This window comes from Chelmon rostratus, chromosome 13 (assembly GCF_017976325.1).
Source record: "Chelmon rostratus isolate fCheRos1 chromosome 13, fCheRos1.pri, whole genome shotgun sequence".
In the NCBI taxonomy this organism is placed as follows: Eukaryota; Metazoa; Chordata; class Actinopteri; order Chaetodontiformes; family Chaetodontidae; genus Chelmon; species Chelmon rostratus.
The window spans coordinates 22831349-22856610 of record NC_055670.1 but is presented as its reverse complement, the minus strand read 5'-3'; the positions used below and the strand labels follow the sequence as shown (position 1 = coordinate 22856610).

The window sequence follows — 25262 nt, the reverse complement described above, 5'->3', positions numbered from 1 at the left end:
TTCCCACAGCCAGGACCCTCCACTCTCCTCTCCCCTGGTCCTAAGGGATCCCTGGCATTCTAGAAGCCCCTCTACCCCAAAGGGGTGGGAGCAAGCGTCCACGCTCCAACTTGAACCCTAACCCTGGACCCTGGATACAGCCCCTCCTTCCTCAGTGCCGTGTTTACATTTCTGGGACATGGCTGTGTGAAAGCTGCAGATGAAGGACCATGGAGCATGAGAGCGTAACAGCTGTGTGTATGTGTGTGTGAGTGTGTGTAGCAACGTATTGTTAACGTGACTATATTGTGTTATTGATTTTACTAAAAGAAGCTGTCCAAATGAATGGATTATAAATAATTAGACATTAAAAACTAACAAAATAAGTATTGCTTTATGCATTTGACAGTCAGATCTTAAAATATAATAGTAGAAGACAGTTTATTGTGTTGAACATCAGTTTATGTTACATGTCATTTTGTATGCATTTGCCATGTTGTTGAACTATTATTAATATGGTGATACTGATTTCCGCTACTTACCTGTCTTTATGAAATGGAGCTACTCTCCTCTGGGAGGAACATGTGCCCTTGTAAATCCTGTGCACATGTGCATATCATACATTTTTGCAAGCGGGAGAAGAGAGCATGAACGCTTGGATGCTTTACACTGAAAACCACAGTGAACTAATGGCCTTTGCAGGTGAGAGCAAACATTCCATGTGTCCACTAGTTTTGAAGCATCAGGTTTTCAGAATGGGCTCAGGGCGGCTTCAGCTCCAGTGCAGCAGGATTGCCTTTTTAGGCAGCCACTAGTGAGGAAAACATTTGTTGAGACTTTTGCCAAGCAGCTGTGCTTTTACTTTGAAGGCGAACAAACATTTTTCACCCACTTCCTAAATGTGGAGAAGATCAAGATGCTCTGTCACTGAATGAATGAATCATTTACGGTTTTAGCTTGTCAGAGTGACAAAATAGCTCAGATTTAAAATGGCAGAACGAATTTGAGTGTAAAACACAACGGCCTCAGGTAAACCATCATTATGCCAGCGAGTGTGTGGGTGTGCATTTTGTGTTTCGCCCACTAGAAGGCACTGTTGCACATGTCAGCTGGGAGCCCCTGCAGGTGTCCTGGGTCACATCTGGCAGTCTGTTGCCCACTGTGACGCAAATCGGGCCACAATAGCAGATCAGACAGGCAGTTCTTGTAGTTACTGGAGACAGAACAGTCCTGATGCTGCAAGCGCAAACAGCTGGATCAGAATTTATTTCCAAACATAATTTAATTTAAGACTCATTCCCAGTAAGTCATAAGTGGCCTCTCAGAAGAACCAATCACTGTTTAGGTCTTTATTTCTTCCCTCACCCTACATTATTTGGGGAATACTACTACTGTAAAGGAGAAAACACTGTCACAGTATTCACATTTCTCCTGTTCTGGGATGTGTTTTACTCTCTGTAAATTAGTCCCCTCTAACAATAACTTAGTGTAAATGCACAGTTAGCTTTTCATCTTTTCATTTAATTGCCGGCGAGGAATGCTGCCTAATTTCTCATCAAAGCGAAATGAAAGCTTCTGCATCATTCCAGCAGCTTAGCTGAAACATAAGCACATCGAGGCATGTCTAAGACCGCTAAGCTCTCAGTGTGGGCTGTTGTCCAACACGCACTGTAAACATAGGAGTAGAGCTGGTGCGCAGCCACTCCTGCTGCCAGTCCAGATGGTGTGTGTCTTTTAGGTTTCCAAAGAAAGCAATTGTCCTAAAAATATACGAGGCCGTACTAGGAGAAAGAGGGAGAGGTGAGGATGTGTGGCACTCGGCACACACACGGAAAAACAGCGGCAGAGCTTCCCATGCGTGGTTAGTGACACGACGCTCCTTCTGCCAGGGTGCCATGTGACCACACACCCAACGAACACATGATCACACACGCAGAATCATGAACGTATACGCTATATGTGAATGATGATAAAGAAACAAGTGTTTTCTTTCAGATTCTCTCTCACACACACACACACACAGTCAGTTATTGCCTGTTCGGCTCACTGACTGAACGTAAACACTGAATCACTCCGACGCTCACAACCGAAGCTGTCTGTTTCCTCCCACAGAGAGAGCCTCTCTTCGCCTTGCACACCCAAAGCGCTGATTTTAACCACTCCGCTGTCCACGCTGAGCTGGCTGGGCCGAGCTAAATGGGCTGTGTCTGGAGCTCCTAAGATGCACGGCTGTATATTTAGCCCTGGGTCGTTTCCCAGGAGGCTCTGCATTTTGGGCTGCGTTTATCCTCGCCGCTCAGGGGGGAAACTCCCAGCAATGCCAGCTATCTCTGCCTCGCTAAAGGAGTGGGCTATAATTTTGCAAATTGGTCAAAGGAGCCACTGTGCTCATGTGAAAGAAGGCACATGGTGCGACGTTGGCAGAGATAAAGAGCTGTGGCTGACAGTCGCACTGATGTGCTGCACTTACAGGACACAGACACGAGGCCGTGGTCTCTCGTCATCTGTGTGTTTTCGCGTGACACTTTTTAAAAGGACGCTTAAAAGGGCTCCTAACCTCGGACCTGTGGCAGATTATTAGCGCTCGTCCTTGAATGAGCTGTGTGTAATAGGGAAAATCCAGTTCATTACCGCTCTCATTATATAATGAAAGTCATTATAACGTCGTACTCTACAACTTCATTGCTTGGATCTGGGAACACTGGTTGCATCACTCGATCAGATGGGGCAAAAAACTGACAGATGAGTTGTAAACAAACCCCCCCCATGCTGTCTAAATTTATAAGGAAGAGAAAACGCAGGCAAAGGGTAAAACTGACCCATTACATTTGCGTAGTTCTGCACACACAGTTCTTACTTTCAGTTTTACCTCCAAATAAAGTTGCTTAAATCGGTTGTTTCTGACGGGGCTGCAGAACACTTGCTGTCAGGCTCAAGGAAGCAATGTGAGTCATTGAAATAAGCGAAATAATAGTTGTATACATTTAAGTTTTCTGTGTTGCGTTTGTCCTTTGCCACAATAAAGGGCAACAAAGTTATTCATGTAGATGGCACCCAGTTCAATAAGATGTTCCAGTTGCTACAACAACTAGCTAGCAGAACTGAGCAAAACCTTTCACTTTCCGAAAGCCTCTCTTTTATTTTGAAGAAAGTCGTCGAGATAAAAACAATCTGCCATGATAAATCTGGCTAAACTGTTTGCAACCTTATCGTGCTTTCTTAATTCTTTGAGATGTCGCCATTCCCCCAAATCTCAGCACTTAACTCAGTGAATTCAGTGTAACATAACTGACATGAATGATGGCTAAAGCTCTGAATATAAGAGCCAAGTTGGTCGAACAATAGCACAATTTGTCCAAAATCGAGGCCAGTATCAGCAGATGTTGACAGGATGCAGCTGTCAGAGTATTTCTAATCATTGGTATTGATCAACAACTCCTCCACCTCCCAAATTTATTCATTCTGAGCTATGAAGCAGAAAATTCTCCACTCGTTTTACTTTGAAGCAAAAAAAACGTATTGCACTCTTTGTCTATTATTTTATCTGCTACTTTTTTGCCAGCCCGCTGGAGATCAGCAGCCTGTATTTAGCTGCTCTCATGAGAACAAACGCAATATGATGCTCAGATGACTTGGCTCAAGGTGATGACATGGCTCTGAGCAAGGGATGTGCAACAGAGTTTTCTTCTCTTTTAACTGGATAGAACCACCTTATACCAGCCAACCTTATATTTAGTGCATTGGAAGTGTAGTGTTTGTGTTGTCACTCTCCCTGCAGGTGTTGCAAAGCTTTTGGCTACAGAACAATGATTTTTCTAAAATTATGCTTTTAATTTGAAGAGTCTGCAACAATCTGCTCTGTGGGCATTTGCCTGACATTTGCTGCTGCGCCACAGTAGATTCAGGTGCATCATGTTCACTTCATGAGAATTAAGATCATGACTTTTTCTCCTGATTCAGGATTCTGTCTCTTCTGATGCATTCGCTGTCGGGCACTAAAGTTGGAAATTTCACATTATGCATGCATTATGGCTTTAAGTAAATATCTGTATTGCATTAAGACAACAAACAATATGACCACAACTGTGTTAAGGGACTGTCACATCAAGCTTTTTAATCAGGGGCATTTGGTTTAATGTGATAGATCTCCCCACATGATGCCATTAATCCTCAAGCCTTAAGACGCGGTCACACCAGACTGTGGTTCAATGGGATTCATCCACATGCTCTCCAGGAATAGGCGGCACCAGAAGCTTGGTGACTTCTTGCACTGCCAGTTGCCGAGCTACTGTCGCTGGCGCCTCAACGACTAACATGCTAGCGCTGATGGGTCACGACTGCTTTCCGAGCATCTTTCTGTCATTTCTGTGCTGTGCTGTTAACTTCACCAGAGATTGAACAACTGAAGAGAGAAAACAAGCTCTGTTCTAGCTAGTTAACAACCAGAGTTGAATTTATGTGCATTTACTTGATGATCGGCCCTCACGTGTGACGTTAGTGTGTGTTTTCAGGGGTTTGATTTGCAGCAGCGTCTGTCGGAGTTTCTCACCACAGAAACGCGCACATGGCCGGCAACCCGTTCATCCACCATGACTCTGAACGCAGCTCTGGGGGTCGACCTTGAATCTGAGCTTCACGATGACACAGCAGATTCTGAGTTGGAGTGGATGGCGCTCTATATTTAATTTAAACCATTTAATCGTTTTGAGTCGGTGAAATATACAGCCTATGAAAGCCAAGACCCGGCCCTGGCTTTGAAATTTGTGATCAGATTTATTGTGCGTGGCTTGCAAGAATTGGCATGATTAAATCAAAAGTCTTTGATACCATTATGAGCCTCAGTGCCACAGATCCCCTTCAAATGTTTCCTTTGAAGACGACTAAGAGAAACTGCAAACACTTCCTCTGTGGACTATTTTGCTGATACACAACTTCCCAGGCTTTCTCATGCTTTCTGAATCACACACACACACACACACACACACACACACACACACTCCGGCCATCTGGCTGCAATTGTACGAAGCGGAAACGCACATGTTAGAATATATCACTGTGAGAATTGTTTGTGTCTGTGTGTGTTTTTCTGGGTGATCACACAATAGGGCCTATTTGTGTGAAAATGCCTGTGGCTGCAAATTTTGGTCTCCGAGCACATCCACAGTCTGCATTTAAAGGCTCAAACATCAGCCGGGTGTTTCCTCTCCCTTCATTCCTGGACGCAACTCTGTCTACCACGTGTCTGACGTGCAACAACGCACGCTTACCTGGTAGAGAGAGCTGATAGTCACGATCTGACGCTAAGTTAAATTTCCCGTCTGTGCTGCATTGGCATTGCGCTGTATTAGTAATTGAATCAACATTTTGTCTTGAAATGTTGTAGGTTGGTGGGGGAAAGTTCGGATGATTCACTGGTCAGTGGTTTACTCTGGGCGTTTGGAGTCTGTATTCTGGGGACTATAATTTACCCTTTGCATTCACTGTTTATATTCCACTGAAGCTTTCTACAGAAGCAGAGCATCCCGGCTCTTTGTGTGGGAGGCTTCCACTGTGAAGCATTTCCATCCAAATTAACAACATAAATCTTGGCTGTTTGTACTTTGAAGGATAATTCTCATGATATTCTGCGTTATTGTTATTTCAACAAATCCCATGTAAAGAAGAAGAGGGAGAATTGTTTGTGTGTGTGTGTGAGTGTGTTGAAAGCCTGATACATCTTCCTCTGTGCCATAGAGCTCCATTGTTGCCACACTGTTGCATTTAATCCCCATACACCATCCTGCAGCCATCAATTCTTCCTCGTTTTCCGAATCTGTGTTAACACGCTGCTGAAAATAGTCCCCAGTAAATGCACTATCTTCTCCTGTTTGAGTAACATTTACATAAAAGTACACTGCCCAGCTGCTTTAGTGCATTATTTTACTGTCCAGTAAGAGCAAACGGGACAAACTTCAGCTAAATAAAATGTCAAAATTTGTTTCCTGGTTTAGATTGAAACATATTTGATCATAGAAACAAGCACAAAGACGAGCATCCTCAATTAATGATCACAAAGGAGCAAACTCTAGCTCTGCGTGCTGTCTGCCTCGTCAGGCAGGAGTCAGTCGTTTGCTGTATACAACAGAAAAAGTTTCACGTCTGCGAAAATTGCCGCAAGTCCTTCACTTTCCTCTCTGCTTCATACAGATATGACTGATGTTTTCAGACTGAATATTTCATGCTTCGTTTCGTACGCAGCATCTGTGCATGTGTGGTAGTCTGCGGTGAGCCAAGCCCACACAAGCTCATGACATCATGGCTGATGTTTTCTTCCTCTGCTCTCTTTACCTTCATCTTTCTCCCTCTACACCCCCGAGCCTGCCTGTCCATCTGTCTCTCAGCCTGTCCCGACTGTCCTCTTTCTCCCGCCTTTTATCTTTTCTCTCTGTCCCCTTTTTCTCTGTTGGCTTGATCCTCCCTGTCTGTCTCTCTGTCACTCTCTCTCTCTCTCTCTGGCCATATCTGTATATGGCGCTGAAAAAGCGAGTTCCACGGATGGACTCTCTGGTCTTGGCTAATGGAAGTAGACTTGTCTCTTTGTGTAAATATTTGCACAGAGGGATTATAGACGGTCCCACGCATTCAAGGTGGAGCCCCACTCTGCTCCAGGCCACATTAGGGCAAAGAATGGCGCTGAGTGTTGCTTGGACATGGCGTGAGAGGAGATGATGTGAAATGACATAACATAACATGGTGCTGAGTTTTTGAGGTATGACGTGTCGCAGGTATTGATCCGGCTTTCTGTTCCTCTGTGTCTTTTCTGAACAGGCGCCGAGCAGCGACCTCCCTCTCAAACACGTAGACACCATGGTGAGTTTCAACTTGCATGTGCACACGTTTTTTTTTTTTTCTGTTTATTCTCAGGTCATCTCTTTTGTTTAGATTATTGAATCTGAAAGAGTCGAATGATCAGCCTCTGTGACTGACCGCTGGCAGACAGATCATGTGTCTGATGTCAGAAAGGTATTAATAATGAGTGAATAGAGATGTTCCAGCTGGACTTCCTTTACAACTAATACACCTTAAAACAGCTGAAACATTTATCAGTAAAATGCTTTAGTGAAGAACTTCAGGTACAAGTATGGGTGTCCACAGGAAGCACTCCTTGTTTCCTGTTAGCAGTTTGGACTGGCCTTATCCAGTACAAATCCAATTATCTGGCAAACTCATGGCGTTTCCGAAGAAAACACCCACATATCCAATGTTGACATCAAAAACAAATTAGCAGCTTTTTGTACTAGATGATGACTGACTCAAAATGCGGTGTCAGACAAGACAATCGGGGATTTCTGTGCTGGGAATCATGCCAGGCTGCTGTACCAAACAGCTGATTCTGCTCCCATTGGACCTTTTGCCTTGACTGTTTTCTAAGGCGCATCAGACACAGAGAAAATTGCACTGTGCAATTAGCTGCTGATTTGTGAGCTTGTCATTGCGAGGTAACATCATGCAAAGTTTTCTATTTGTGCCTCCTGTGGTGCACATTAACATGCAGGAAGGTTGAAAATGGAGGTCAGCCGCAGAGTGTAAACAGTTCAAGAGGTTGTTAACTAACTAAAACTGCTGTCAGACACAAAATCATGCAAATGCACCATCCACACCAGACAAGAATGTCACTGCTAGACGATGTTGGTTGTTGTTAGGTACGATGTCAACACTGCTTTTTGCAGCAATGCTTGGTTAGGATTGATTAAAATGTTAATCTCTGTATCCCAGCCACCACACCCAGGACACAGGGCACACTGCTGCACTGGGACTAAATCTGGGCACTGGATGTAAATCAGGAAGTGTGAAATCATCCAATATGGATGAATTTCTTGCAGTCTTTGGCTGAATGATGCAGCTGCAGTAACGCATATGAACAACTTCAGTTGAACTCATTTCATCTTTCATTTTTACACTTTTAACACTAAGTATTGCAACAGTGAGCAGCTTTACTACTGGCCTGCGTCTCTTGCAGCCTGTTGCAAAGTGTAATTTGCTGCTTTACATGTGGGAAAATAGATGGCTTTTACCAGGGATGTACTGGATTTCAGCCTAGACTAGTCTCAGGATAGAGCGAGGCTCACCACTTTGTGAACACATGATTGGATAAAGGAGATTAATACATGGACTCAGGAACACTTGTCCCAGGTTTCTTGGAGTCAGGCTCGCAGAACAACTGATGGAACTTAAATTCATCGCTTGGGACTAATGACTCTCTCCCCCCTACTTGCACATCAGGTCAACCATTGCAAAAATTTGAATATACAGGTTTGCTTTGGACTCACTTGGCACCAGCTGTCTATGACACAACTTCCTGTGAGTTGTATTTTGTCTGGGAAAGGAAGGATCAAGTAACCGATTTAGAGCTACCACCCAAAGCCAAGTACCCACTTTCTCCACAAGCACCAAAATAAACACAAATGCAGTGTGTCTCCCTCAGTGTGTGTGTGTGTGCCCCGCTGCTGCTTTTATTGGCATTTCCTATGTTATTCTTCAGCTTTCTCCTGCAGTGTAGTACAGAAGAGCACCAGCGTCTGTGCCCGCCGTGAAGCCACGCAGGAGCTTCACATCAGACAGTCTCAGCTCATAATTTGGTCTGCACCTTAACTCAGGGGCAGAGCCTGAAACACACAGTGATTATAAGTCCCTGCATGAGTTAGAGTGTGTATGCACGCGTGTGTGTCTGCGTGTGAGCGCAGCTGCTACCATCTGGTCATGGGCATTTGCTGTGTGGTTACGCTGTGACGTCTGGGAGATGTTTAGCCGCGCCTCATCGCCTCGGAGCATCAAGTTTTGTCTCATGACAACATGAGCCTCTCTCGCTCCACCGGATCAGTTTCTACCTTGGTTGGTTCGGTGTTTCTCTGCTCCTTCACTTCGTTGGCTCCTGTTATTATGGGTTTTTTTTTTTTTTTAGCTTCTTGATGTAAACACTAAGAAATTAGGCACTTATTAAATCAGAAGTAGCAACATCCTGCTCTTTAAATAGTGCATATTTTTAGAATGAAATTCCTTGAGAGATTGGTGAGTCTTGAAGACTCGTCTACTTCTTATTTGACAGAAAGGCAAGAAAATTACAGGAAATATAGGAAAGTTATGACTACTTATGATACTTAAATATGATACGAACATGATATACTTGACAAAAACAGCACTCAAGTGCAAAACAGTTTTCCAAAATGACTGTCGAGATGACGTAACACACGCGGCGGTGAAGAGTTACAGCCAGCTGATTTATGTGTGTGCATCAGACCACACGTTCGCCTACAGAGGCGGAAAGGGACAGAAGTTGCAGTTTAGGTCCGTGCACAGATGAGAAAGAGGGAGGGAAAAGTTGAATACGAGGGGAGATAACGTGATGGGAGGCCGAGAGGGAGGGGGAGGGTGGCCAGCACGCAGACAGAGAGGGGAGGAAAGAGAGGGAGCGAGAACCCAGAGCGGATAGAAGGACGAGACGAGGAGCGCTGTGGAGGAGTCTGCTCTGAGCTGGAGCATGCAGTGGCCCATTGCAGGCAACGGCCCAAAATAGAGCCCCTTTTTTTTCTCTTCCTCTTCTTCTTCCCTTCGCCTCCTCCACTGTCAGAGAAAGGCGAGAGGTTTCACGGAGGAAAGTTCACTGCTGGACAGAAAGCAGTGAGAGGCAGCTCTCCAGAGATGAACCGAGGAGGGTCTTTGAGAAGGCGCCTCTCCTCTCTGAGGGGGGCATGGCGATGGAGTACGGGCTACCTTTTCAGGAAGGTAGGACGCGATGGAGGGGCGCACGAACGGATGGATGGATGGTTGGATGGATTTACAGTAGTCACCGCGGGTGCTGTATCTTGTGCTTTTCTTGTCCGCTCCTTCATCACTTGTTTTTCCTTTGTTATTGAATAGTTTCTCTCGTCTCCCTCGCAGACTTTTACCAGCCCCCAACGTCCTTTGCCCTCCCTCCCTTCCTCCTTCGCTCCCCTGCTCTCTCTCAGATGGTTAATTTGAATGGCCTGCTTGTAAAGTCAACCTCCACAGATGGTTTTCATCTGGAAACAGGCCTGCTGGACCCCCCACTCCAGTTCCCACCTCCTCCTCCTCCTCCTCACCCGCTACTTTGCCTCCCCCTGTTCTTCCCAACACAAGTTCTCAAAGCAGGGGAACAGGTCTCAGGGTGTGATTGTGAGATGTTCAGGGGCTCATGTCTTGGTCTGCTTTAGAGCTGGGAAACTAATCTGAGCACAAGAAATCTGAATTCATGATTTCTTTAGTTGCGTTATTGTATCGTTCACGTTAAGACACTTAAAATCTTGCAGCTGTTCGCTAACGTTTATGGCCGCACAGTAGATTCCATTCATAGACTTTAGGGCACTTGAACATCATGATGTCTCTCAGTTCCTCAATGACAAAAACATCAGTGTGACCACAGAGAAAGTTCTTGTCTGACTGGAGTTTCATTGCGATGCTTTGATTTACCCACATGGTTGCACTTTAACTTAAATATTGTGGCACATAAAATGCTCTGCACACCAATTCAGACTAATTTGAAGCAAAAACTATGAATTAACTGCCATCTTCGCTGCACAATATAAACACCATCCCCTGCAAACTCTCTCCCAGTCTGTAATTAAGATGTTTGTTTGCATGCTGGCACCGTGTATCGCATGCTGACGCTCAGTTACCGGCATTTCTCGGACACGTTTACCTTGCCATTCAAAAATCCAAAGATATTTTCATCTCACTGTGGCACATTTAAAAGTACTTTGGCCTTTTCTTGACTTTCATGCACAGTAAGAATCATAGCTCCACTTAGCACAAGCACTCCTAACCCTCTTCATGCTCTGCGTCTGCCTCTGGATTCTCTCTTATAGGCTGTTTCTCGCTCATTCATCTCTGTCCTCCTCTGGCGACTCTGCACTTTATAGCTCCTTGCAACATACTGAAACGTTTAGGCTAAAGCACAGGCAGAAAATGGGGGATTTGCTTTGTGTCGCCTCGGTCGGCCACGGACTCGTGAATACTTGAGATGTGAGATGGAACAAAGGAACGGTGCATACATTTGTTGAGATGAAGCGGATTTGTCTGGAAAGCGAAGAAACCAGCCAAACAGTGCATCGTCTGACTTGTTTATATCTGTCTTTGTGCTCCTACAGTCTGTGTACTCATTCAGTCCCTCCAAGAATTCGCAATGTAAGATTTTCTGCCAGAATTGGTCAAACTGTAGGAACACTTGGCCCTTTTTTTTTTTCTTTTTTTACCAATCACCGTAATCTAATTTTGAATGAAGTCAAGAATCAATTTTCAATCAAGCAAAAGTCAAGCATCAAACTCAGCAAACTTCCTTGTAACTTCATTAAGTCTGACTTTGTTCCCCCAGAACATGGGCAGTGCAAGAGTGGGGCCAAGTAGGGTTATACCCCCACCAACAATTCAGATGGTTTCTCTGTAGCCCTGCAGGTTTATCTACATGTGTGTCCTGTTGGCTTCAGGTGATGCAGGGATTTAACCAATTGAAGGTGAAGCGTTCCATGTAGTATGAAGCAGCTGTGGACAATAGAGAGTGACAGAATTAGTCATATTTATAGCTCAGTGCAGACTGATTTACTCACGTTACCCCTTTTAATAACATTAAACATCACACATTTAAATTTAATGAACTAATTAGAATAGTGCATTTACTTTTAAGCATTATTCCATCGTTGCTGCACATTTGCTGCAAGTATTCAGTGACATTGTGCCAGAAATGTTGTGTTTCTGAGATGGACTCAATTTATGGAAAAAAAAGTCAGGTAGTTGGTTAGTGCTGCGGGAATGTCCTCATACTGAGCGTCCTAAGAAATGTTTAGTGATGCAATTTTTTTTAACAATCTGACTTGTAATTTTTGCACATTAAAACAAACTGGTTGCTCGTTTTTAGCAATTTCTTTTTGGAAAAGCTGCAGCAAATGTAGTCATTTTAGGCTAAAACAACACAGCCAAGTAGCTTACAGAGCACACAGTCGCACTCACATGATTAACCACTCGCACATATGCTGGATGTTGTCTCCGTTTGTTTTAACTGTGCACACGGACAGACAGTCAGGCGTTAGGAGGGCAGAGCAGGCTGAAACTCATCCAGCGGTGCTCTTGACACCGGTGGTTAGCCAGCCAATCTGATCTAATGGATGGTGATAGATAACAGCCCCCTCCTGTGTACATGTGACCCAAACACCACAGGGGAGTGAACAAGTCCACATGGCCTTCGACCCTCTCCTTGAGCTGGTCTGAGGGGGAGGCGAGGCATAGTGGAGCCAAACACAGTCAATCACCTTCATCTGCTCTTCCTCTGCTGTGCTTTGTGAGGGTGCCATGTGACACCCCCCCTCACATGGTGCTGCACAGCATCGTGTTAGAGACCCCCATCACAAGGTGCATCTAAGAACTGTGTGTACAGTAAATCCAAATTTGTCTTCCGATGGGTTTAAATTCAGAGGAATGATCAAACTACACGCAACAGCCTCTTCTACTGTGTTACATCACAGAAAGTCGGTTCATACTTGTTTAGCCCCATTTCAGCCAGTGTTTGTTGACGATACCCCCCGCTCACTGAAATGGAACATGTTGGCATAACTAACTTCTAAATGAAACTACAAACTCTTCAAACAGTTAGCTTCCTTGTTTAGCATCTTTCATCTTCAACCGTCGGAGGACAGCTTGGTGCTTTGACTGCCTTCCTTTATAAACAGTAAAAAAGAAGACAAATCCACCGTTATTGGAGCACATTAAGGACTTTATGATACTATATGGAAGTAAAACTAACAAAGAACTGTTGGACTGTTAGTATATTGTCTTTTTACATAACGTATATATTTTTATAGCACTACGTGTGTGCAGGCTACAAGCATTGGCCGATGATAAAGCTCGAGTGTTTTTCTTGGTGTTTTGCAGGGCTCAACAAAATCTTCAAAGAGTGTGGAGTCACGGCGCAGACCATCGAGGTAAGAACTCTTCTCTTCTCTTCTAGCTGCAAGTTTCCCATAAAAGGCTTCATTCGACTTATGAGACCATTCGTTGAATTTTTTTAGGAACTAATTTTGGCCGTTTTCTCCAAAAGGACAAACAGATAAAGAAGAAGGTCAAACAAATGTTAAGCGCAACCTCTTCCATCCTCTGTCACATTCAGCTTGAAGCTTTTGAAATGAGGAGTAGATGTAATGTGATAGTTGCTGATTTTTTTACCAGGGGAATTAGCGAAGCAACGTGCCCCGCCATTGAACCGGACCTCACACTGTTTCGTTGGACAAAAAGATATTTGGTGTCAGCCCCTCTCACCTCGGCCCTCTGGGAGTCACAGATGTTGTCCGTTGTGTGATTAATGTGTAAAACTTGACACCAGAGCAGTTCGCACTGAAGCGCTGTGTCAGGCTGGAGTGACAGTTTGATTCCCTCTCAGCAAATCAAAGAGCGGATGCGTTGTTATAAAAACAGTTCAACATCTGATGCATCAGTGCATGCAGAGCAGCGCATGTTCATTTAATGTGAAGATTACAGTCAGTTTACATCCACAGAAAGGAAAAGTCAAAGGCTTTTTAAACAGGCACAACAGCAAAGTGATATGACAGCTGACTCTCATATAATACTCTGAAAGAAGGCGTCCAATCAAACTAGTGGGACCAGACATTATATACATTTTTAAAAAGACAAATCCATTTTATCTACAGGCTTGATTAGGAAGTAAACATACTAGAAACACCCTGTTCTTATCTTGTTACTTGTGGTTGTACATGAATGCACCACAGCTAACAGTGTCATTCATTTCCAAACAAAACATACTACAAAACAGCTACGGAGACATCTTGATGGGTAGGTTGATAATTGTGGTCTGCAGCGGTGCGTCCCACTGCACATCTTTAAATGTCGTGCATTCTCGCGTTCAAATTAATGTGCAAATTTGGGAACGTTCCCAAAGCGAGCAGACTTGCTGCTTGTTCAGTGGAAGAGCTGAGATACGACTCGCAGGTTGCTACACGTCTGGTTTCTTCGTCTCGCCTCCAAAATACATCTTTGAGCTAATAAACACTGTCAGCTGAAAGGTTACATTAAGGCAAAATCTCAGTGACGCACATGTGCAACAACAACCTGAAGTTTGAAGCTGCATTTTACATGTTAATGGCTTTAAGTTTGACTTCTTGGGAATAATTAGTAATAATCAATGTTTTTTTAAAAGATGTTTACAGTCACAGGACAGAGTTTGATCGAACTATGCTGCTCCTAAAATAGCAGGCCTAAAAAAATCTAATAAAATCTATAGTGTTTGGCTAGACAGATGTTTAAAAGCTGCATTTTATTAATTTTCTGGTCGCTTGGGGGCAGCTGAGCAAGCTGTGAACACAACACTTTAACATTTTACCAGCTTGTGAAGTTTTTATGGCAAACACTTTACTAAAAAAAAAAAAAGCCTGTTTCTGGCCGCCTGGCAAATCTAACACCGATGTTTCACCTTTTAGACCATTTTGGTTTAAATGCTCCACTACTTTTAAGCTGGAGTCGTTTGTCTGTTGTAAACACGGTTGATGAGAGTGAAGTTTGTGGGCCTGAACACCGAAACATTGAGCTAAAACCGCTTAAAAGCTCAGAGAGCCGTAACAGTTCTCTTATTATTATTATTATTATTATTATTATTATTATTATTCGTAGTCATTTGAGCCAATCAGTGCAGCTTTAAGTATAAATATGGAATTAATCTTATGCAGTGAGAATAAGTCGTCTGCTGAGTACTGAGTTTGACCTTGACTGGTCATTGACCCTTGAGATCGTGAGAAAATGTAGGTGTTCACCATCAGGAAAGATGGCAGAATGATGACGTAAGCTGGGATCAAGGAGGGCTCTCAGTATTTTAACTAGGAGAGACAGAAGTCCTGGTTGTTCACTTTTATTACTAAGAAATATCGGGCCAGATTTTTTACGGCCGCATGTGTCAGGTTTCCCAGCTCACAGTTGGTGTTTTTCCAAATGCTCAAATGAGATCACTGCAGCCCTGAAATTGAGCGTGTGGAGATAATGTGTCATTCGTCAAATGCGATATGAGGGAAAACGAGCAATCGCTTCATCTCTTCAGCTGATGAGAAGCAGGTTGGCGCTCAGCCGGTCAACGCATGCGGGTGGATCTGGAATAGGACCAGACCGCAGGTCTAGAACGGCCCCGACTGCGCCCGGAGGCCAAAGACGTGCATGTGCAGAGACGGGGAGGGAAATGGAAATAGACGAGAACAGGAAATACTCAGAAAGATGGAAAAAGGAGAGAAAGAATGAGAGATACAGGTCAGAGAAACGGTAAAAAGCATCTTCAGAACATTTAAAAGTAGGATGTTTGAGGGGGAACATGTGTGACATATCAGCTTCTATCGCGAGTGATGAATAATTTCCAGTCAGCAGGTTTTGAGTGGGTCCAGATGTACAGTACAGAGCAGGTTACAGTATTTGTATAGTGAACCTGGAGAGATCTTCTCTCCCAGACATATGAGCAATTTCCTCTGAGGCTACTCACATCTGACAAATGTGGGAAATATGTTGCAGTCTGGGCGCTCAGGGGCCAGACACCTCTCCCTCAACCTCTTCATCTCACAGTCCACGCTCTCTGCAGACGCTTTAACAAAGACAACATCAGCTCGGCCACTTAAATGAGCAGTTCCCTGGAAATGACACATCTGTCATTACTTTTTTAAAGCTGCTGAAATTAAAGCAACAGTTCAGTGTTTTGGGAAGTCTGCCTTTTCATGTTCTTGTCACGAGTTAGATGAGAAGATCAGTACCACTCTCTTATCTGTCCAGTAAATATACGGTGACAGCCATCAGCTGGTAAGCTTAGCTTAGCATGCAGACTGAAAACAGGGAGAAGCAACGAGCCTAATATTAATCATTTTTGTTTAATCTGCACAAAAAATGAAATGCAGAAACCACATTTGCAGGACTATCTCTTGGTGTTAGCCAGGCTAGCTGTCTCCCCTGTTTTCCAGTTTGTATGCTAAGCTAACAGGCTGCTATTTGGTGCAGTGTGTATATATATATATATATATATATATATATATATATATATATATATACTAATGTGACAGTGGTTCGTCTTATCTTAAATCTTTAACAAGCCATTTCTCATTTCTAAAAAAAGCTAAAAAAAAATCTCAAAGGCAATATCAATGAGGCAGATCAAGAAGATACTGAGATAAGCTAATTGGATTTGAAGTATTAATACTGAATGTAATAATGACTGAAGTATTAGATAAGAAGTATTGGGACAAAATTACAGATCAGTCCAGGAATTTGCCACAGGGGGAATGAGTAGTGAATATTTTCCTTCACAGTTTCGTTCTGTCTTCCCCTGTTGATCCTCCTTTCTGTCCCGACACCTCTCCCCACCGATGACCAGCACATTGTGTTTGGTCTGCGAGGTGCACACACACTCGGGATGCCGCAATATTTTCACAATCTGACGTGTTTATCTACTCAATCGGTTTGTCCTCCCTCTCAGAAAGCCAAAGTCTAGCAACATGACATGGGTTTAATGCAGCGGGGAGATTTTTTTTTGCTTCCTTTCCAAATTTGAGCGCCTCTGGTGGTAAAGATGAAGTCATCATGTTGTTGGTGTTTATGTCTTATCCACATCAGAGGTCCGTTTCACAAAGCAGGTTTACTGAAAACTCCGAGTATGTTAACCCTGAAATGAGGGAAACTCTGAGTTTTCCGTTTCACATAGGAAGGTAAGTCAAACCAGAGAAAGAGGGGTAACTCAAGCCTGTTTCACAGACAGAGGTAAGTTAAACTCCGAGTCAGTTACCGCAGTAACTGACTCTATGAACCTAACCTGGTCGGGACCAGGTTTTACTCAAGGAACCTCGAGTTTCTCTGTGTCTCCGCCCTCTTTCAACCGCACACCGCATTCATTTCCTCATTCATTCATTCAGTCGGCAGACGAGTTTTGGCATAGTTCTGCCGTCTGTTATTAAAAAAAATCATTAAAAATATCAGTCAGTGAGAAGTCCATTAGGCACAGTAGGTGGTGACTTTTTTCGTTAACATGGCATGTTAACGTCTTTTGATCATGATCCCGTGGATGAAGGTGCAGCGATACTGCGCAGAGAATTAAATATTCGTCGGTAGATAGTTATCAGACCACGATGTTCTTGCTTTTCCAGACAGTTATCGGTTCTAGGCCACCACCCGTTCTTCGTGCATCTGCCTTCTTTCTGTTGGCTGAGTAAAAGTCTGTGTTAGTTTAAATATAGGCTTAATTATTTAACATAACATGATATAGATGAGAACACTTTTTTCATTTTTAAATTTTATTTCATTCGTTAACAAAAAACAAAACATTATATGAACACAATATAACCAATTTTACAATGAAAGGGAGCCACTTAATATTTACTTTACAATGTAAAACATGATCAAAATGAGGTAGCTACCTCCATGAGATCATGCAGAGGTCTTACCTGTTTCAACCATGTTTTTATATTTCATTTTAAGCTGCTGCCAAGTGCGCTTCTCCCCCGCGGGATTGCACCTAAATGGAATAAATTAATAGGCAACCATTCAAGCAGTTTTGCCCTGTAATATTATTGTGATTTCAAAGGACTACATTTATACTCACGCATTGACCCGAGCAGCAATGTTCTCCCACGCCGTCTCCCTCTGCTTCGCAGCTGCAGCGGTGTTGGACTTCCGTCTAAAAACGTGTTCATATTCGCTGTATGAGCGCATTAAAATGTCTAATTCCAGTGGCGTGAAGTACGCAGCCTTCCGCTTCCCCGTTGCCATGGTGAATCCTTAAATCGGGGTTCCATTGATGCTGTCTTTTTAAAGTTGCGGTGCACGCGCTTAACTCGAGGTGAACCTACTCTGAGTTAATCAAACTAACTCAAATCTGCTGTTGTGGAATCGAAAACTCAGAGTTTCCTATCTCAGAGTAGATCAACTCAGAGTTCAGGGTTACACTCAGAGTTTGTTGAACCTGCTTTGTGAAACGGACCCCTGGATATCTGTTTCTTGTATAAGGGTGTTGTGTGCTCAGCTGAATCTGAAATGTAATTTGCTGCATTAAGGACACACAAGGCTCACAGATGAAGGAAGCGGCCACATTTTTTAATGCTTTGGCTCTAAATGAGTGACTCTCTGGATATGGAGTGATCAGGGTTAAAGTGAGAAGGAGCCTGAAATGATGTGTCTTGTGACATCTCTGTGAAAGAAACAAGTGTTTCCATATAAAATCACAGGAATGAATCATGCCACAGTGACGTCATGCGTATTAACCGTTTCCACCAGAGGGTTTTAGGGAAAGAGCACTTACTTGGCATGATTTAAAGCCTGTACTCTACAACACACTGCATCAGTATGGAAAGTGTTAATATGAAGAACAGTCAGCTTATGCTGGGTTTGCTGTGGTTAAAGTGATCAACACTAGCTGGCCTGATAAACATGTGTATAAATCACATGCGCTGTGTTACTTCTGGGGATTAAACTCCTAAAGCGGTCTTGCGGTCCAGCAGCCCACCTCAGCTCTGCTTTTGCACCGTGGGATCTCTGAATTGTAAAATTGCTCAGTGCGGTTGCGATGCTGGAGAGTGAAAGCGCCTCTGCTTGCCCGACAGGAGTGTGAGTCTGCTGCAGGCCCTGGACGAGAGCTACGAGCTGGACCTGATCTACATCACAGAGAGGATCATCTCCGTCTCCTTCCCCGGCAGCGTGGAGGAGCAGAGCTACGCCGCCAACCTGCGGGAGGTCGCCTCCATGCTGCGCTCCAAACACGGCCACAACTACCTGGTACGCCTTCCTGAGCCCATCTGGGTGATTCTGGCAGGAATTAACTTCAGAGATAAATGAAGCATATAACGTTCATCAGCTGATCGTCAGCTGATCCCTCCGAGTCACTACTACACACACATTCACACAACAGAGTGATGAAATAACATCTGTATGAATCTCTCCACATCTGTATCTTACCTGATTTAAGCCCTCGCTGCTGCTATCTCACACTGCTCTTACTGAACTTTTAAAGTCAGGAAACAGTTTTAATGGGGTTTTAAGTCTCAACACCTACTGTGCATGTGTGTAAAACAGTGTCATTTATATAGATAGAGAATAAGGCATTGTCTGAAATAGACCCCTGTGGCACAACCTAATGGTGTGATTCCCCCAAGCAGCGATTGTCCAATCATAGCTTGGCGACAGCGGGTCTGTCACACCTAAAATTAGTGCACATGAAATCCAGTTTTCGAGAAAGTGAGAGTGACATTTATCAACATTTAAAAACACCTGAGCAAAACATTAGTTTGCTAGCTAGCTGTTCCAGTTGTCTCCCTCCACCTGAAGTCTTTTAAAAATGAGGCGGTGGGAGGACGGAGGGTCCAGCAATGGATCAGCTTTGTAAAAGTAACGAATGATCAACAGTCTTGAATCTTTTAATCACATTTCCTCTGCTGTGTCAATAACATTTGTAGTAATGGTGTTTATTTTTACTTCCTTTTAGCTCTTCAACCTCAGTGAGAAGCGATTTGACATCAGCCAACTTAATCCAAAGGTAAACCTGGTTTGATCTCTCCTCTCCTCTCCTCTCCTCACCTCCTCTCTTCTCCTCTCGTTTCTTCTCCTCTCCTCTTTTCCGCTCCTCTCTGATCTCCTCCTCTGCTCTCCTCTGATCTCCTCTCCTCTCCTCTGCACTCCTCTCCTCTCTTCTCTTCTCGTCTCCCCTACTCTCCTCTCCTCTGCTCTCCTCCTCTACTCTTCTCTTCTCCTCTCCTCTCCTCTCCTCTCAGTCCGACTGACAGTCCCTCTCCTCTCTCAGGTGTTGGACTTCGGCTGGCCTGACCATCATGCTCCAGCCCTGGACAAAATCTGCAGCATCTGTAAGGCCATGGACACCTGGCTGAGTGCGGACAGCCACAACGTGGTCGTCATACACAACAAGGTGAGACGGCGAGACGAGAGGATGCTGTGAAAATGGATCTATAGACGGCAGAGGGGGCTCTTCTCAGGACCCCCACTTCCCCTGAGGCTGCAACTGTTTCTGGAGCATCTCCGTAATGACGTTGTCGTCCCCTGAAACACGACATTCAGGGTGGAGTGTTTGTGTGTGCGAGTTTGTCTTTGTGTGCTTTTTTGGGTTCGGTCGTGCTGGACGATGGTTAGGAAAACACCAATTAGGGGGCTAAGGCACGCCACTCATCATGGCTACATACGTTTATTTACCCTTTTACTCTTAACAATACCATAAAAACGGAATTGACCAATATTTTCCTGTTGTTGCCTAAACTTAGTTGCATCACATTATACTCTTGTGGCAAACCGCAATCATCTGGCTCCCAAGTATGCCGACACAAACCATAAAAAGTATATCCAAACACAACTAGCAGGCCGAAGTCCCGAATGTAATACCTAATCATTTTCACGTTAACCCCGCAGTTTGATTGTGTTTTGCAACATTAGAATTAACCGTTGGATCCTGGAGCTCTGTGCCTCATTCCAGGAAGTTCCCACAGGGAGGTTACAAACAAGTCGGCTGCCATAACAACTGCCGTTATTTTTCTGCGAGTTGAGTAACGCTGGTGATGAGTGTGGGCCTGCGGTGGTCACTAAGGAAGCAGGCCGTGTTGGGTTTCCACATATCAACAAATCATTTCCACTGGGCTCCACGCTGTTCGAGCGGCCGTGATATTTATAACGTGGAACACACTTATCCTCCACAGTGATCCTTGTTATGAAGATGGATGTGTGAGACGAATGCAGTCTGAGCCTGGTTTGTTGCCACATCGCCACACACTACTGTGCTTGGACCTCAGCTCAGTGAACTACTCATTAAATACGCAGCCAGTATTTTTTTAACCAGATAAATAACAGGTATTGTCACACATGCAGTGTAATTGAGTGTTTTTTATGATTGAATTTGATATCACGGCTGCAAGCTAATCTTTAAAGGGATGCTCCACCAGTTATACAGTCAGTTGTGGTAAAGTCATGAGCTGCACTATTTAGCCTGTAACAACACTGTTAAACTGTCTTCTGTGACCACGGAGGTCTCTAACATCTGAAAAACAGCCCTGCTGACATCATGTTGCAGACTTTGCATGTAACGGAAAGCCTGACTTACAGACTGGGTGAATGAAAAGATGTGGGCATGTACTAGGCAGTGGTGGCTTAACAAAAAGATGCTTTCAAGTCCCATTATGGAGAATGTGCGATCCTACTAGGGGCTAAAAGTCAGATCATTGCATTGATTTTGACCTTTTATTTAATCTCAAGTCTCATTTGAGTCTGTCAGCTGTATGGAAGCACGATGCTAAAGTTGTGTCTTTAGCTGCATCAGGCTGCTTAACAGCAGCACTCTCATAGCTTGTTTTATTCTGTTCTAATTTTTATTCTATAAACTTTAAGTTGTTTATTTTTCTTCAAATTTGATGCTGTAACACCTGAATTTCCCATCTGGGAGATCACTGAAGCATCGTCTTATCTTTTAAACTTTTCTAACACTGATTCAGTTAATTAATAGTGTTGAGTCAACATGTTACTTACATCACTTTTTCTTTGACCAAGACTCCATAAGTGTTTGGGGACTGAGGACACTTAACGTTCAAGTTTACAAAGTGAGATTCTTCCCCATTCTTGATATACGTGTGCAATTTCTCAATAGTCTTCGTTCTCAGGACAGCAGGACAGTCTGGTACCTGCACTCTGCTGTAACTCAAGCAGAATGGTGCCTTCACAGACGTTGCACGTGGGCACAAACACACCCTCATACCATCACAGATGCTAGCTTTTGAACTTTGTGCTGGTAACAATCTGGATGGCCTTTTTCCTATGGACTCATCACACTTTACTTCAGCCCATGTGAGATGAGCTCAGGCCCAGAGAAGTTGGCAGCATTTCTGGGATTATATGATTGAACTGAAGAAAAAAAAAAAGAGGCATTCAATTGTGACTTAATATTTGATTTTGAAAAAAAAAAAAAAAAACTTCATTGCGGCCGTCAGTCAGTGGCGGGGGGGTGACATGGGGGGCGACCGCCCTGTCCTCGTGGCCCAGTTTTTGAAAAACGCTAGAGTGCCCTCTTGGACTCCAAAACGTGTGCTAAAGTGCTCTCTTGGGAGCCAAAACATGCGCTAAAGTGCCCCCTGGGAGCCAAAACGCACACTAAAGTGCCCCCTGGGAGCCACAACGCGCGCTAAAGTGCCCTCTTGGATGCCAAAACGCACTCTAAAGTGCCCTCTTGGACGCCAAAACACACTCTAGAGTGCCCCCTGGGAGCCAAAATGCGTGCTAAAGTGCCCTCTTCAGTGGCGAGGACACGCTCCCTTTTTTTCCTTTTCGCCCCTGCCCTTCAAAAATCTGTGCACGCCACTGCTCAGCATCACTTTCACTGGTTGAAAATGAAATATAGGTGAAGCTGAAACTAGTGAATATTTCAACAACAGCTGTGTGGTGATGATGGCAGAGAGTTCACAACCCGAATCGGCTGCAGAGACAGTGATTCGCGATCTAAAAAGGCGTAAAGGTGTAAAAATAACAACCACAGCACAGAGAGAGAAGTCAGTGGTCGTTAAATGCACTTTTTCTCACTTTGCAACCAACAAGTACCCCAACAACCCCATTAAAGAAAATTCACTATTATAAATTGTTCATGGGACACCATCGTGACCCGGAAAATAAAATCTGTAGCTGACTCTTGCTTGATTCCTGTCGTTTCAGGGCAACCGGGGCAGAACTGGAGTTGTGGTGGCAGCCTACATGCATTACAGCAACATATCCGCCAGGTAGGTCTATAACCCAAACTCTACCTGCAGACCTTCAGAGAGAGGAAAGAAAGTCAGACAGAGACGGGGAGAGAAGAAGCGAGATGAATCGTACAGACGTGGAGGTAAAGAGGGAGACGTGAGGAAGACAAACCAGCATTGTTGGTCATAAGACTGAGGCCCACATCTGAAGAACAGGCACAGATGTGATGAACAGATGAAGGAGGAACATGAGACTGGAGAACAACACTATAAAGAAATTCACTGAAAAGTGTTTGATATAATAATCATGAGCAGAAAGCAATGAGTTAGCTTAAATAGTCGCCTGATCATGGGACTCAAAATGAAAAGTGCCTGCTTTTTCTTAACTTTTATTGGATTTGTTTTGAGATATTCCAAAATAGGACATTGTGTTCCAAAAACTGTTAAATAATCAGAGGAGCGCATGACTCGCTGTTGTTTGTCAAAGAAACACTAATTGGCCGGGAGAAAATTTAACACTCTCTCTTACTCATGAAATATTACATTTCTGTGTAATCCCATTATCCCACAAGTCAATTTAAAGCCGGCGTGAAGTCACTTTGAAAACAGCCAGAACATGAGCGGTGAAATATTGCATTAAGATGTCTTACTGTGTGCTGTGTAATGGGGGTGACTCAGAATCAGTCAGACAAACACTGAGGCCACTGTTGTCTGCAGTATCTTCAGAGATGTGCAGGACACGCTGCATGAAACGATGTCTAGATTTAGATTTAACATGCGTCATGTACATCATATGTGTGACGATCTTGTGAGAAATGATTTACTATTTCCAGAACGATGTGAGCAGGTGCATGCTAATGATTTTCATGCCGTGCAGACTTGACACATACAACATGACATACTTGAAATGTGGTACAAATGCATTACATATACTGGAGTGGAAATAAAAGTAAATGAACCGCATGTGTATTTACCCCCCTTTTCTATTTAAATGCAGTGCTGACCAGGCTCTGGACAGGTTTGCCATGAAGCGCTTCTATGAAGACAAGGTGCTTCCTGTGGGCCAGCCGTCCCAGAAAAGGTCAGTCTGTCCAGAACAAATGTAAACCTGCATATTCACTCTCATCTCCTCTGGATCTTTGCTCTCTGCTGAAAGCTTCACTGTATTGACCAGCTGAAACCAGCTGCCTGCTGTAGCCGAAGTCACTGTTGATGGAAGAACGGTAGCTGCAGACACGCACACTTTTTTTATTCTGATTGAGTCATTCCGATTGAAGATTTCGGGCCAGCTGTTTACATGCCATGTGATCTAATGCAATCTGGTGTCAGCGCATTTAATCAGAACATCTGTGTGACATGAGGGAAAGTGATGAATACATCATGCATTCGTCTTCCTCAACAGCTGTCTCTCAGCACCAACACATTCAGCAATATGTCTTTGGCCCGTTTCTGATGGGCTGCCTGAAGACGGATATCTGTCGTCTCTTCTGTTCTTGTTGTGTTGCTCTCAGTTGAGACGCAGCTCTCTGCTACCGTCCAAGTTCAGCTTGGAAGGCACCTTTTTTTTTGGAAGTGGAGAAACATGCTGCGTGTTCCCACGCCTTCAGGTCAACACTGAGGGAAAGAACGCAACCAGAAAGTCATCCGGTTAAATCGTTGACCTACCCCTCTGCAGGGGCTGTTTATTCTGACTGAGGTGTTTATATGGGGAATTTTAATTCTGTCTGGAATATTAGGCTCTGTGTAAATGTAGCTAATGATTCAGGCTACTAGTCACTGAAAAACTGATGGCGAGTGCAAGTTTGGTGGTAGATTTCTGTGGTTTCGTCACTATTTGCAACCTCATTCACAAAACACAGCCATTTGATTGATAGTTAATATAGAAAAATATTTGTTTGTGCAGCTTTAAAGTATCTACTTGATTGACTTTATAATAAAAACAAGATGAAAACATTCCTGGTTGTTGCTGGGGGTCAAAGCCAAACACTGGGTCTCTCTGTTGTGATGGACACAGGATTAGATATTTATCTTTAGGTCGTAAAACATTAGAGACCGTGATAGAATTTGACAGTTTCTCTCCCTCTGTCCTGCTCAGGTATGTGGAGTACTTCAGCGGCTTGCTCTCTGGACACATCAAGATCAACAACAAACCCCTGTTCCTTCACCACGTCATCATGCACGGCATCCCCAACTTCGAGTCTAAAGGAGGTGAGCGTCCTGCTCGGATTTGCACTCATACACGAGCATTTTCACGCACGTTATTTATCTCTTAACTTTTTCAAAACTGCGTTCCAGGTTGTCGTCCTTTCCTCAAAATCTACCAGGCCATGCAGCCCGTGTACACATCTGGGATCTAGTAAGTCTTAAAACATACTCACACTCAAATGCTTTTACAAGATTCCAGGGATAGCAAACTGGTAATGGCTCAATAATAAAACCCCTGATTTTCCTTTATAGCCTCTCCCATAGCTCCCCTGCCCCCCAGTATACACATACATCATCCCTCTTGCCAGTTTACACTCTGTGCTTGCCTCACATTATTGTATTTAGCTA

General features: G+C 43.9%; 1 protein-coding gene across 5 annotated transcripts in view; it reads left to right on the top strand.

The window, feature by feature from the left end:
* Nucleotides 1-25262, top strand: part of tns1b (tensin 1b) — a 146989-nt gene that overhangs the window by 77709 nt on the left and 44018 nt on the right. For all 5 annotated transcript variants that reach the window (XM_041951270.1, XM_041951268.1, XM_041951269.1 and 2 more), the window contains 9 exons: nucleotides 6787-6828; nucleotides 12898-12947; nucleotides 18594-18765; nucleotides 19472-19522; nucleotides 19787-19909; nucleotides 22684-22748; nucleotides 23707-23790; nucleotides 24805-24917; nucleotides 25005-25065. In XM_041951270.1, the coding sequence (XP_041807204.1) occupies nucleotides 6787-6828; nucleotides 12898-12947; nucleotides 18594-18765; nucleotides 19472-19522; nucleotides 19787-19909; nucleotides 22684-22748; nucleotides 23707-23790; nucleotides 24805-24917; nucleotides 25005-25065 (761 nt within the window). The remainder of the gene's footprint in view (nucleotides 1-6786; nucleotides 6829-12897; nucleotides 12948-18593; nucleotides 18766-19471; nucleotides 19523-19786; nucleotides 19910-22683; nucleotides 22749-23706; nucleotides 23791-24804; nucleotides 24918-25004; nucleotides 25066-25262) is intronic.